The 14,029-nt window shown below is 33.8% G+C and overlaps 1 protein-coding gene across 1 annotated transcript; it reads left to right on the forward strand.

Annotated features, from left to right (window-relative positions):
* The first annotated feature begins 2,027 nt into the window (after window positions 1-2,027).
* Window positions 2,028-13,855, forward strand: LOC137394798 (uncharacterized). The gene is made up of 6 exons (XM_068081566.1): window positions 2,028-3,220; window positions 3,380-3,562; window positions 4,421-4,538; window positions 4,805-4,943; window positions 10,595-10,713; window positions 13,135-13,855. The coding sequence occupies exons 1-6, from the start codon at window positions 2,045-2,047 to the stop codon at window positions 13,269-13,271; spliced, it is 1,872 nt and encodes a 623-aa protein (XP_067937667.1). The 5' UTR covers window positions 2,028-2,044; the 3' UTR covers window positions 13,272-13,855.
* Window positions 13,856-14,029: the final 174 nt, after the last annotated feature.

Consider the following 14,029-nt stretch of genomic DNA (forward strand, 5'->3'; position numbering starts at 1 on the left):
AGGTTGTATTTTAAGATACGTTGGGTTCAGTGTACCTTGCTGGTTTCAGCAGAGCACGAGCGAGTTGGTTTCAGCTACCTTCTTTTGGTTTCAGCCGGTTGTATTTTAGAAAGCGTGGGGTTCAGCTTACTTTGTTGGTTTCAGCAGAGCACAAGTTAGCTAGGTTCAGCTCCCTTCTGTTGTGCTCAGCTGGTTGTACATTAGGAAGCATTAGGTTAATCTGTTGGTTTCAGCATAGCCCTATATAGTGGGTCCGGCTGAAAAACAATTTAGAGACATAAAAAGTGAGAGTTGTCACCACCAGATTCCAAACAATTCTCTTCAATGGGTAATGCTAAAGCTTGTCATTGTAGAAACTATGTCAGAAAAACTTTATTATTATAATTGCCTTGTGTTCTTTTGGCATTATATCTAGCTTACATCAGCCATTTGTTAAGAATTAATTTGCAATAACCCGTTTAGACAGTGTGGTACAAAATGAGCTCATCTCTGCCCTTCATTACGTGCGTGTCATAGAATACATATAGTGCTTAAATGTTTTTGTCTACGCGTTATGTCATGCTGTGAAGTTTTATATTACTGGGAACCCCGCCAGCATAAAAATCCAGTAGGATAGTTGTAGACCTAAGCCTTGATTCACTGAAATATGTTTGATCCCAAAGTACAAGTAGTATTGCTATACTACTTGTACCAACAGCGATCTAGGTCTATTGCCTGCTCCGCAGCTGCTGACTTGCATGGTAAAGACTGGTTAACTAGCCAGTATCAGCCACAGCTCAAACTTTCAAATGCGCGTTTGTAAGCTCTGTAGCCCTGCAGGTAGTGGCAGCAGCTCAAACCTTCTAAAAGGAGCAAACAACGACAAGTAGTTTGAGCAAAAGCTGTTTAGGGTAACAGTTGTTTCAGCTATTATGAAAACCGGATAATTTCAGTTTGGAAAAGTGATATAATAACATTGTTTTCTAGCCTCAAGAGCCAAGCGCCTTGAACTGATCAACTCGTGGCAAATATTCTTAGATCCTTGACAAGCACAATTTTTGTGTATTCTCCTCTCACTTATTTATTGTAAGTTTTTCCAACTTGCTTTTTGGTTGATGTAGGAAAATATTGCCACCAAGAATTTAACGTTTGAGATTCAACAAAAAAAAGCCCCTACTATGCTATGGTTTTTTAAACTCTTTGTTGAGTATTACTTGATAATAATTGAGTGTATTATTATACTGCTTACATTATTACACTGACGACAAGTCTTTTCTACAGATTTTTCTCTCGTCAGTCATTCTAGAGTTCAACTGATAGGGCAACATTTTACCATTAAGCAACTCGAAAAGAGTGATACCTAGCGTGCTATCCACAGATAGTGTGTAGAACTTGCTTCAATATTTGCTCATCTTTATAGATAGCTATGCCAATTAGCACTGAATCTGCTGCGTTGCTACCCATAACTTACTTTAGATTTAGGTTGAATTAAACCTACATAACATGTTTCTAATTTAAATATTTGTATACCATACTGAACTTCAGTACCACGTTTCGTTTCGTTGTGGTTGATAAATACAGTTTAGCAGCATGCACTTAGTATTGCTTAAAATACTAGACTTGGCTTAAGAGGAATGTGCTTGAGTTTGAAATCCTTGAAACAATCAGAAAATGCGACAAAATTTCAATGGTTTTTGATTGGTGCTCAAACGCCACACTTCTGTTCGAGTGGTTTGGTATTTTAGAAATGGTGTGCAAGACTTTGGATGATGATTTAGCACAAGAGCAAATGGATGAAGTAAAATGTACTCTCAACGATCTTATTGATGCCGTAACAATGCCTAAAACTATGTGTCATCATGAAATGGGAGTAACACCACTGTGTCAAAATACACTCCTAGAGAAATCGCTGTCTACTGACAATTCTGAGAGTCATGACTGTGAGATAATAGCTGCTTCAAGTAATGCAGTCCAAACTCAATTGACAAACAAGATAGTTTGTTTGACTGAAGCAACTAAATCTGCCATTAGTGAAAATGTGACACCAGTGAAATCAGAAACAGGGATGTTGGTCAATTTGCAAATAGAAAAGCCGGTTGCCAATAAACAACTGGGAGATAATGCTGGTTCTGTGCCTATTGAGACTTCGCGTGAAGTTAAATTTAGCCCGCAAATCCAGGTATGCACTAATTCTTTAATTATCACGGCTTCTAACACTAGAGACAATGATTTTACACAATGCAACATGATCGATGATATAAGCACAGTTTCTGTGCCTACCCATCTTATGAAAGATCAGGACACTAGTTGTGTGAGCAGAACTACCGAAAATTGTTTAAGCTCCTATCACTCAATGAAACAATCTGATTCTAAAGATAAGGTAACTTTTAGCGAAATCAGTCCTGGCTTGCGAATTGTGGAAGATTTCAAATCTGTGGTTACATCCCCTTCTGCGGATGTGACAAATGGTTTACATGCATTAAACGCCAACATCGATGATGTTGATAAAAAAAAATTTAGCGAGAAAACTAACTATCACAAAGAAAATGTCAAGGCCACCGATATATCTGTCTCTGCATCCACATCAAACTTGACCCAACTGGATGAAAAATCTGTCACATCAGACACTGTGACTACAGGTAGTTTGCATGTTGCTGCAAGCTCTAATTACTCAACCATTCCCATCTTTGACCCCAACAGGAGTAACTTAGAAGAATGTAACAGTATTGGTGAATCAGAAGCATCCATAGCGAGAACTCACATAACACATAAAAAAGGCATGAAAGTGTTAACCACTCTACCAGAAGCTGTCTCAAGTCTATGCCAACTAGAGTGGCCACATAGTGATGCTCTTGTATGTTCTTCAAAGGAACACATATCCAGTAATCAGCTTTCAACTATTGATACCATGATCAAAGGCTCAATGCAGGAGAATACAAAATATTTAGATGCAAGTACAGTTTTTGAGGCAAAAGAACAAACTTCAAGGCTAGGTCAAGCCAAGTCTCCAGGAAGCTATGGGAAATTTCTCTTGAACCATCACAGTGAAACTTGTGGAATGCAGCACCATTCTCTATTGATTGTAAAGAATGCTTCAAATGACCAGCAAACTTCCGGAAATGAAAAGGTTGCGGCTGAAGTTGCAAAAGCTGTAAATATCAACCTAGATGTTTTTCAGGTCTCCTCAGAAAAATCTGGTTACAGTGAAGTTGCTGGTGGCTCAGCAAATACATTAAATAAGGTGGGCTTTATCATTGAGTAGAGGAACTGTATATTGAAAAAGTGAAAATGGTTCCTATCGAAATTGAATCTTCTTGTTAGTGTCATAAATAAATCTTTGTTATCTAACTATATCAAGATAAGACACAAAGTTTGATTTCAGATTCCAAATTTGTTTTAGATTTCACAATCGCTGGGTTCAATGCTGAACAGTACAGTTAAAGAAAAGCCTCTACCTCAAAATAGCGATGAATTTCTTTTAACGCTTTCTCAGCTTAACGCAGCCTTATCTGAGACAATGTCTATAGTAATTTGGAGGATGCTTGCTGATAAAAATACAGTCAACAAATTGTTGTTTGAAGGCGTAAGTTTTATATATATAGTACTTTATTGGCAATAATTTCATTTCAAAAATAGAAATGTTTTTTAAATTAGACCATGTCAGGATAGGCCATGTTTTAAGAAAATAGAGCTGTTCAGGATGAATAAGCTTATAATTTTTATTCATTATTTTAGTTTAACATAGGGAAGATAACTTTGGTATTGAGATAATTCCAGTTACTTGGTTCTATGGAAGTTTACATGCTTAATTTAAAAAATTTAGCAAAACATTTTACATTCATTCCTCTTTGATTTTGAATTTTAAATCTGGCATATCTGTTCTTGACTTTGAAATACCTAGCGAAGCTTTAGCTCTCAAACTGCAGTGACAGTATCTGTCCAAGAAAAAAATGGTTTGGCTGTTGACAATGTCCCTGCCAACCGTCTCGAGAATGATTGCATCAATGAGATTGCCTACCAACAGCTGCAACTGAAAAGTAATGAATCATAAGCAGGGCGTAGTATAGTGCCCTTTAGTAGGTAAATTTGTTCATCATTGAATGTAAACAACATGTATTATTGCATATACCAAAGTAGGCTACTATCTTTTTTATGTAGGATGCGATTTTTGTTTTCAAAATGATATTTCAATACAATGATTATTGCTCAAGCTTAACATAAGGGATTATTCGTAATATAAACACTCAGCTAGTATAATACACTTCTATTTCTCAATTATCAGGCATACCTGCATTTATTTATGCATTATCAAATACATGCAAGCTTTGGCTTCCTCAAAGATGTTCTTTTTAAGATATGTAAAGATTTCTTTTTTCTTATCGCTTTGCATTTTTTGCATCTATCGTTTGCATTATCTTTGTCAAAGTGCTGTATGTTACAGGGTGAGCTCGACAACTACTTGCAAAATATCATTGGAACGATAACTTTGTTTTCTGAACACAGGGATCAAGTGCTTTTAAGTGACCAACTCATTGTAAATATACTTGGATCTTTAACCAGTAAGTTTTTGTAAATATAGCTAGCCTATAATTATTGCCATTACTCTCTGATTTTTATTTTGTTGATTTAGAAAACATTCCTGCTGAGTATTTTATGTATGAAAGTCACCAAAAAGTGCCCCTACCATATAATGGATTTTCTCGTCTCCCTACATGTATGTTGCATTTAGCTGCATTTGTAAATTGGGATTAGCATGTATCATTACTGCATTAGCATAGACTAAAAAAAGCTTTGCTATTCTGTGAGGCAGTTATTTTTGACACAGATATTCTTGCCTCAAGCCATGCAAGAGTCAGACTGATTGAAAGAATAAAAACAGGTTTTGAAAGTCCAGATTTCATCAGCAGCCTCAGCAGAATGTTATATTCGGATATAAGAGGAGAGATGTATGAACGCCTAGCATGGTTTGTTATCAATTTCATTACTTGAGTTGCGTGTTTTTATTTAGAACATGTAAATCTATATATATATATATATAAATCTCAAATTTTGTGTGTCTGTTCTCCTGTGATTCTGTACTTAGGTATGTCCAGTTGTAGTTGTTACAATTTAGGAATGAAATATCATTCCATGCTGGATTTAAACTCATGAAGATTGCAACCGAATAATAGTCAACCAATTCTCTAACCTTAAATCTACGGAGACCCTTAAAAATCCATAGCTCTTATTATATATAAGTACGCCGCTTCCCTTGTGCACTTTTTATTATTAGTTAATATTATAATTTGCATTTGTTATTTTTTGAAATTTTTCAAGTCAATTTTTTGCGGCCATTACCTTTTTTTTAATTTGTAATTTTCAAATGGCCGTTTCAATTTAAATGTTCCGTTACAATCTTATTTCAGGTTTTTCGTAATGTTTGTTTGCCAGATCTGTAAAGACTAAATTCTTTTCACCTAGACAATTGCATTATCTCTAGTAGGAATAGCTTCTACATTCCATCTCCGTTCAGCCAGACAAAGTACCAAACAGAGATGGTCCGATATCTCATTTTTATGTTTGTACCAGTATCGAGAGGTACCAGTATCATCATATTCAAAGTTTTGATGGATAGCTTTTGCTGCAACAGTAATCTCTTTCATACACACACTTCTATGCACTAATTATTGTGAAAGATGTGGTTGCATCAAAAAGGTCGATTTAATGAAAATAAGACCAATAAAAGACTAAAACATCAGCTACAATTTGATGTTATTTTTGTCTTTGTAGACTAATCCTGTCCAGAGATATATGCGTTTGAATGAGGCCATCTTTTAAAAAGATCAGATTCCAGCGGGTGCTTCATTTGTGACGTAACTAGTGACCATCTGAAAAAGGTCCACGAGCGATAAATAACTATAAGATCGCTTTATTAGCCAATCACTGGCACGAAATTTTTATATAGGTAGTAATAAATGTTATCACTCGTAAAACTCGTTGTCTGTGATCTCAAATTTAGGGATTTTACTCTATTGTTAAATCGCATGGACATCGATATTCACTAACTTAATTAACATCGTTACTTTGATGAATTACTCGATCGACACGTTTTATTGACGAACAACAGAATTGTAAGAATTACTGTAAAGTTACTGCGAAGGTGACTCCGAGTTTTTTGAGCATCAGGTAGTTAATGTGCTACAAAGGAAGATAGGATAATGGAGGTAAATTTATCTTTTATTTTGAGTCTCCTATAGATATACAGTTGAGTTTACATTCAGATTATATTCCCCTGTTTGAGGTTATAATGTAATTTCCTGTGCTCGCGTGCGGGATACGTATGTACAGTGAGTTCTTGACGGCTTCTTTTAATCCATAGCATCTAGCAATACAATGGCTTAGATTGATGAATATACTAAAGGTAATAATTTTAGTACTCATTAATACATGTACTAGTTAATAGAATTATAACTTTTCGCTATCACCAATCATCGTTTTATAATTTTTTATTGTTTCACCTAACTATATTTGCTTCAAATTTTCTTTGGCAGTCTTATCTAGTAAATTAGATTTATGATTTGACCTTAGATGCTCACTTCTCACTTGTAAAAAGTGAAGAAAATTGATTGATCAATGCACATCTTCAACTTCCAGAACCAAAGCTTCGAATCATTGCCTTGGCGTACTTACGCTTTTGTTAAACATTTATTCATTTTTAAAATTATACTCGCAATCTATTTAACTTCCAATTTGAAAGCTTACAGTAGATATGCGTTAGAATGGCATATCTATGAATGACATATATTTATTGCATTTGTTTTATTGATTACAGGATGTTTATGTGGTCCCACCAGCCGAAGCAGCTTTGTCAGTGTGGAAACTGCCATAAATGGGAAAAAGAGACTTGAATGTGCGCTGCATAAACCATGATGTTTTGTTTGAGTTTTCTAGATGAATTTGTTTTATTGTATGAGCTGAAACTATGTGAGTGGTCACGACTTAGATAAATATTTTTAATAAAAGCTTTATGGCGCAATGAAAATTTTTTGCTTGTAAAAATTATAAAATAGTATTGTTGAAGATAATGCAAAACATGATTTGCAGAACATTGAATTCATCATAGCCCGGTTGACACCTGCGCTGAAATCTTGTCTGATAGATGGATTTATGAAGTCGATTAGAGCTGCATGGACAGGCACTTTTGCATAGCTCGACCATTTGTTTAGTACTTGAATAAACTAATCAAATGTGACCAGTGAATTTCTTTCTACAAATTGCTACCAATAATGACTTGATAACGTTGACAGTCGACTATACAATGTACAGTGTATATGACTTTTAGGGGTGTAGTTGGTTTTGCAACATATTCTTTTCAAAGACGCGACTTGCTTATTTTATTTAGTAAGAAACTAGTTTTTGGTGTGAGCAATGATATACAGCCCCCCTCCGGGATAGGCGACGGGCACAAAGTGGGCGGGTCTTTTGGGGGCTGTATATCATTAGTGTGGGTAGCGACTGTACTGTGCCGATACAAAGACCTTATTCTGCATAGTTTGCTTGACAGAATTACCGTAGATCGGTAGAATTGGTAGTCAGTACTAAGATGTTTATACAGCATTTAGAAGAAGCTAATATGACAAGTTTTTAATTTTCCTTGTTTGAGGCGTTTGAGACATTAGTAATAATATATCTATAGCTGGATTTAAAATTTTATTCTAGCCAACACGAGCAAATATAAGATAAAATATATGCCAATAGAGCCGCGTAAGACTAGACTTTTATCGCAATAGCCAGTGTGAATACAAGAGATAGAGACAGGTTGTATTACGTGCTACATCATTTTGGGCAAGTCTGGGCATTTTTTTTGCCCTGAGCTTTTTTAAAGCGATCAAATTTTTTCGATTTTAATCTTCAAATATCTTGACAATGAGATTGTCTAACACAACAAACAACATATCAACTGATAGACAAAGAAAAGTACTTTCTTTTAAAACCAACTCAAATTTGATGCAACCACATCTTTAATTCAACATATTCAATTTTTTTATTTTGTTTTCTCAGTTCACATTAGTTGTATAATTCCAAATCATTTTTCATTGTATTTGTAGCAAAACAAGTTTTATTTAGACATAATTTGCTAATTATTTCACATTTTAATTTAAGCATTTTTACGGTTGTTTTATTTTCTCTTTAATTTATTTGACATGCACCAAACATTTTTCTCATGACATGAAGTTTGAACGTTACAGTTGTTTGACAGTTTAAAAACCTTTACAGCTGTTTTTTTTCTTAATTTTTTAAACTGCATTAGACAATTTTTTCATGATATGAAAGTTTGAAAGGTGGAACAGTAACTGTTGTTATAAGTTTTTAAAAAAATAATTAACTTATCTGTGCCAAGACTTTTATATTACCCAAGCAACGCGGTAATATAAAAGTTCATTCACCTTTTAATAATAAAAGCATTCACCTAGTTCATACATATATATTTAATTTGCGGGCTCATAAAATGTATATTAATTCAACATTCTATTAGCTGTGTATTGTTTTCCAGCTTATCGATAAAAATTTGGTGCTCATTGTTTTTATTCATTTTCAAGAATAAACTTGCTTTTGTTGGACAATTTCCAACTTTTTGTATTATTAGTGAAGTAGATCAATACCGTGTAAGTTTAAAAGCTTCATATGTTTGTTGTTGGAATTTTGATTTTTTTATGAAACATTTTTTACAGGATGGGACATTTTAAATCATCTTTGACTTCAAATATTTGTATACAAAATTTGAGGCTCTTTTGGATTTGAGATTTTTGTGGCAAATTTGAATCTGTTTCAAACTAAAAAAAGTTTTTTGCAGGAGTTTAAAATTATATTAATTTCAAAAGATTGTTTATTGCAGTGTTTTCATTTCAAACCATTATAAGGGCTCTGTTAAACTGAAACCTTTCATATGGGCTGTTAATTTTTAGTTGAAGTTCATTCTCCGAGATATATTTACTGTTTCTAATTTGATAAGGGCTGCTGACACATTTTTTTTACTTTTGTTTGATGAGAGTTTTTTGTGAATGAGCCCTGTGAACTAAAGAAATAAACAAAAGCATTTGTATGTGCTCTTTGATGACTTAGTCAAACTTTGCTCTTTTCAGTCAGTCCCATCTAAAAATGTAAGTGGTCTCAGTGTCAAAAAGTTATTCATTGAACAACCCTTTTTTTATTCGCCGATTTAACTTTCATGATATAAGTTTTTTTCCGCCACTGTTACATGTACTTTGCCAATGATCCATGGCTTAGATAAGGAGCAATGAGAATAGCTCACTTTTTAACAAAGATACAGCTATTCTAATTAAGGAAAAAATTAATATTTTAACGAAAATCACAAAAAATTGATTATTATTTTCTACTGAAGTATTGTATTATACTATTATTACTCAGAGTCTTTGCGAGCTTCGCAAAGGTTTATGTTTTCTGAATAACGGTTCAGTTCACCAAATAAGTAGCTAGAATGTTTCAAAGTTGATTCAAGCTTTATAAGCATTTCTTCTTGCTAGTGAACATTAGACATCTAAATGCAATAGTTTCATGACGTCCACCTCATATCATAATTGCAATTTGCTTTCCATATAATTTCCATAATTGAATTTAAAAAATGTTTTTCATTCAAAATTGGTAACTTCATTTATAGCTAATGGATTTGTTATGGAAGATTTTTTAACTTTGTGTTATCTGATGTTTGATTTCAACATTTTATGTTCTATTGAAAGTAATTCCTAGCTGACATCGTTATACAATTTGGTAACAGGCTTGTGCAAATAGTGCCTTGTTGGAAGCCAAAGTGATCCTGCAAACCGATGATGTTTTTTATTTAACCCTTTCACTGCCGTAGACACATAAATGCGTTTTTGGGGGACGACTGCCGCAGACGCATTATTGCGACTTTCCCAGCAATTGCGTTGTTACCTAATTTTATTATTCGTTGACAGCATAACCCCATGATCTTTAAGACTTTTATGAAATTGACAGTGTTGTTCGAAGATTTGTTTATAAAATTAGCTTAAAATAATGAAGCAATTTTAAACTTTTGTTTGAGAATTTCTAATTTAATAACGAACATTTTTGTGTGTGAGTTCATTAATTACCGCGCGCGAGTCAAAAAACAGGTAATTAATTATGTTGATGACATTATAGCCAATTCAGATTTAGATTTTCGTGATTATACAGATAATTAAAGCAGCAGCATTGTCTCTGATAGTGGTGAAAGTAATAATTTTGTAAGAGTAAAGAACATTATGGAGGATCGTTTTAGCTTCGCATCGATCGTAGCTTCACACAGCTTTATCATCGCACAAAGTATAGATCCATTGAATTTTCTCATAGCAATGTTGGTTAAAATGTTGGCAAATTAAAATATGTAACAAAAATGTTCTAGATAGAGATTGAAATTGGTAAAAATACTGTTTACATATCATGAAGCAATATCGGCAATTTTCGGTAAAATGGCTGGCACTTGGCAGATACCCAAATTTGTACATGCTTGGCAGTGAAAGGGTTAAAACTTAGTTTGTGCAAACTGATTGAAAAATCACATTACAATTCGGTTCATCCACAATAAGTACAAGTCAATAAAATCGTATCATTGCAGCTTGAGTCTGCTCTGTCTAATTAACCTCTCGCTGGACAAGGAAGGCCATGAGCTGTTAAAGAAATCAACCGACTTAAAGGAGAGTTTGAGGCTAATCATCATCGATTCGAATGAGACAGGTTTGTGTACCCCAGCTCTTAAACTCCATTTGCAACTTACCGGTAACTTCATAATTGTAAATAAGTTGCTATACATTCGCCTAAAGTATTACTGGCTAGTTATGCTGGTAAAAATGGTTTGCATTTAGATTTTATTAAAGAAATGTGGTCTGCTATTATTCTACAAACAATTTTTAGCTTACAATGCAAGGGTGAGCATAAATATTTTGGGTTAGCTTGTTGTTAGCTCTCATATACAGTCAAACCTTAACATATGAAGTTAATTCGTTCTGGCATTCGCTGCATATGTCAAAACCATTTTATATTTGAGTAAATATTCTTGTAAAAATACACTATTCTTTTTATTCGCTCTGCAGCCAAAAACCAATGATAAATATTTCAAGTAGTTACATATAATAAATATATTATAGAAAACTATGTCAAAAGCTAAATATAAAACCAAAATTATACTAAAACTAAATTAATAAGTGATAATCACTAAAAATAAATTTTTATTAGCAATTACATATAGCATTTATGTTAAAGATTGGCAAAAGGAGGTGTAGCTTTGGTGATGTTAAATATGCATGGTTGATAAAAATAGTAATAGAAATAAAGAGCTAGTCTAACTGAGACTAAGTGTACGTATTTTAAATAAGTTAAAATGACATATTTCTATTTTTTGCTTTTATATTTGATACATTTTATCTGTAATTATTGCTGCCAGCTTCTCTACTCTCACCAGTTTCACGATTTTTTATCACATAACATCACTTTCTTCGTCACGATAGCCGCCTGGTTGATAGCTTTGGAAATTTATTACAGCATTAGTTCAACGACATTTGCTTGTGTCATTCTGTAATTTTGTATGTATATCACAAAGTAAGTCATACCTGTCTTATTTTTATCAGTACAACTACCGGTACTAATTTGCTTGATAACTATGATTTTTAAATTAAAAAAGAAAGGTAATGAAGCACAGTTGACTATTATTTGAACGCTGTAAAAGCAAACTATGCGAAGAAGGGCTGTGTACATCATATGTTTTGACTTAAGAACCCAATTTTTCGAAAAGTTCCGGATGTTGTGCTTGAAAATCATTTCAGATATGGAGTCAAATCTTTACTCCGATTTTACGTCATTTCTAACACTTCCGATTTCAAGATGATCAAAGATCTAGGTTTGGCTATAAATATATTAAAGGTTGACTTGCAACAAAATTCACATTACCGTTATTTGATATGAAAAGATTCACCATGTCTTACTCTGTTGTGTTGTAGGTGCCAAATATGTGGAAAGGTGATTACAAGCTTTTAAAAGCTCAAAAACGAACAGTTCATCGCAGCCACACAAGACCGCCGTAGTTTAGATTCCCTTTCCAAAACGGCTCAAATGTGATGTAGTTGTGAGAGATGGTTTCTGTTTACATTTTCTTGCAACCTTATTCGTCGAAATATTTTCACAAATATACTTCACGCATTCAATAAAACTATGTCTATTGCTCTTACGCGTCTGTTTTATCGTCATTGTAATGCTGTCACTTTTAGCACTGATATCTTATAACTTACCGTAAGAAATCGTTAAACTTTTTAACCTTACCTCGAAGGAGTACATATCATTGTCTAATAATCATGAAGAGCCTGTTGGTCACCTGTGATAATCGAAAAGTGCTGCAAAATGCAAAAATTATTTGCGAAGTATTGGGTCACATGATCAGATTACGACTTGACGATTGAATAATGCCGAAACAAAACTGTAAAGTAGCGAGCATCTATATTTGATACGGGGTCTTCGGTAAAACCCGAAGTGTTTGTCATAAACTAGTGCTACAATAAGTTTTATATTGAGCTTTTTATTGGCCTTTCAATTCCCGTGAGAACATCACGTGACAAGACGATAACCAAACTGTAATGAATACGTCAAATAAATAGAGCGATTCCAATCTACGGCGGCTTTTCGTTTTTGAGCTTTTAAGAGCTTGTAATCACATTTCCACGTATTTTGCACCTACAACACAACAGAGTAAGACATGGTGAATCTTTTGATACCAAATAACTGTAATGTGAATTGTGTTGCAAGTCAACCTTTAAAGATCTGTAAAGAAGCGGCATGGTCTCCTTAATGTGATAGTAAACCTACTTACCTTGAAATTGATAAATTCAACGTTTAAATTTTGCAACTTGTTCAAATTAGTTCATTCGTATTTAAACTAGCAAGCTGACCACATGGCCTATAGGTAATTACTGATTCCATACTAGGCTTCGCGGTTTGCCATTTATTGCCATTTATTTTCTCTGCTATGGAATATGACACTCAATATGGTCGGTGGAGTGAATAATCAGATTCATTGTTCCTAAGAGCACATTTTTAATATTGAATTCTACTTACATGTTATTCCATAATATCTTCACCGAGCTACAGGAAGTATATTACTATTTGTAGATATCTCTGAAAGGCTTCAGTTAACAAAGGAACTTAACAACCTACTCTTTAATGAAACTGTGCTTGAGAATGAACCTGTCAACAAACGAAGAAAATTGGAATCATCTGGTTTCTCTGGCTCAACAAATGAATGTTAAATATCCTACATAGGTTTTCCAGAAAATCATAATGAAGTGCAGGATTTCCTCAAACTGATAACTGTTACTTTGGTTAATATAATAGTTCAAATTTAAAACTTTTTTGTGTTTTGCATCGTTTGATTTCACACCGAAAACCTATTGAGTTTTTCTGATAACGAGTAGGAACTGTAAGCTGGTGTTTGATAGACTCCAATATTTGAATCGACTTGTATGGTAATGCTTGATCAAAAATGCTTATGTCCCACTGGACTCGAGCTAAGGTTCAAAGCGTAGTTTTCACTTAGCAAATGGACAATTGGAAGAGTCCAGACAGGTAGTCGAATGTGTGTTTAAAGTTAAAAGAATACAGTTAGCAATATGAGCTGAAGTAGCTGATAGGAGTCAGTGAAGTTTTGATGGGATTTGATGGCACAATTTCTTCAACATTTTTCAACTCAATACAGTTCATCCCATATGAAAAGCTGTTTATTCAAAAGAATTTGGCATAAACCATTGAAATAAAATTAACTAGAAGCCTACATTCCCCAAAATATGGTTTTTCTGTTTTGGCCGTGTCAAAGGATTTGAAATTGAGGATGTTTAATGTAATCATTGAGACTTCATTTAAACAACATTTCAGAAGTATCAACAAACTCGCTGCAAGCTATTCATCAAATTCTCAATCAAACTACTTTTCGAATTCTCATTGCTTGCTACAGCTACACAAACACAATTTTGATCTGTGGCTGCTACCTTTAGTATAATGGACATTTGTC

Source organism: Watersipora subatra, chromosome 4 (genome assembly GCF_963576615.1).
Source record: "Watersipora subatra chromosome 4, tzWatSuba1.1, whole genome shotgun sequence".
NCBI lineage: Eukaryota > Metazoa > Bryozoa > Gymnolaemata > Cheilostomatida > Watersiporidae > Watersipora > Watersipora subatra.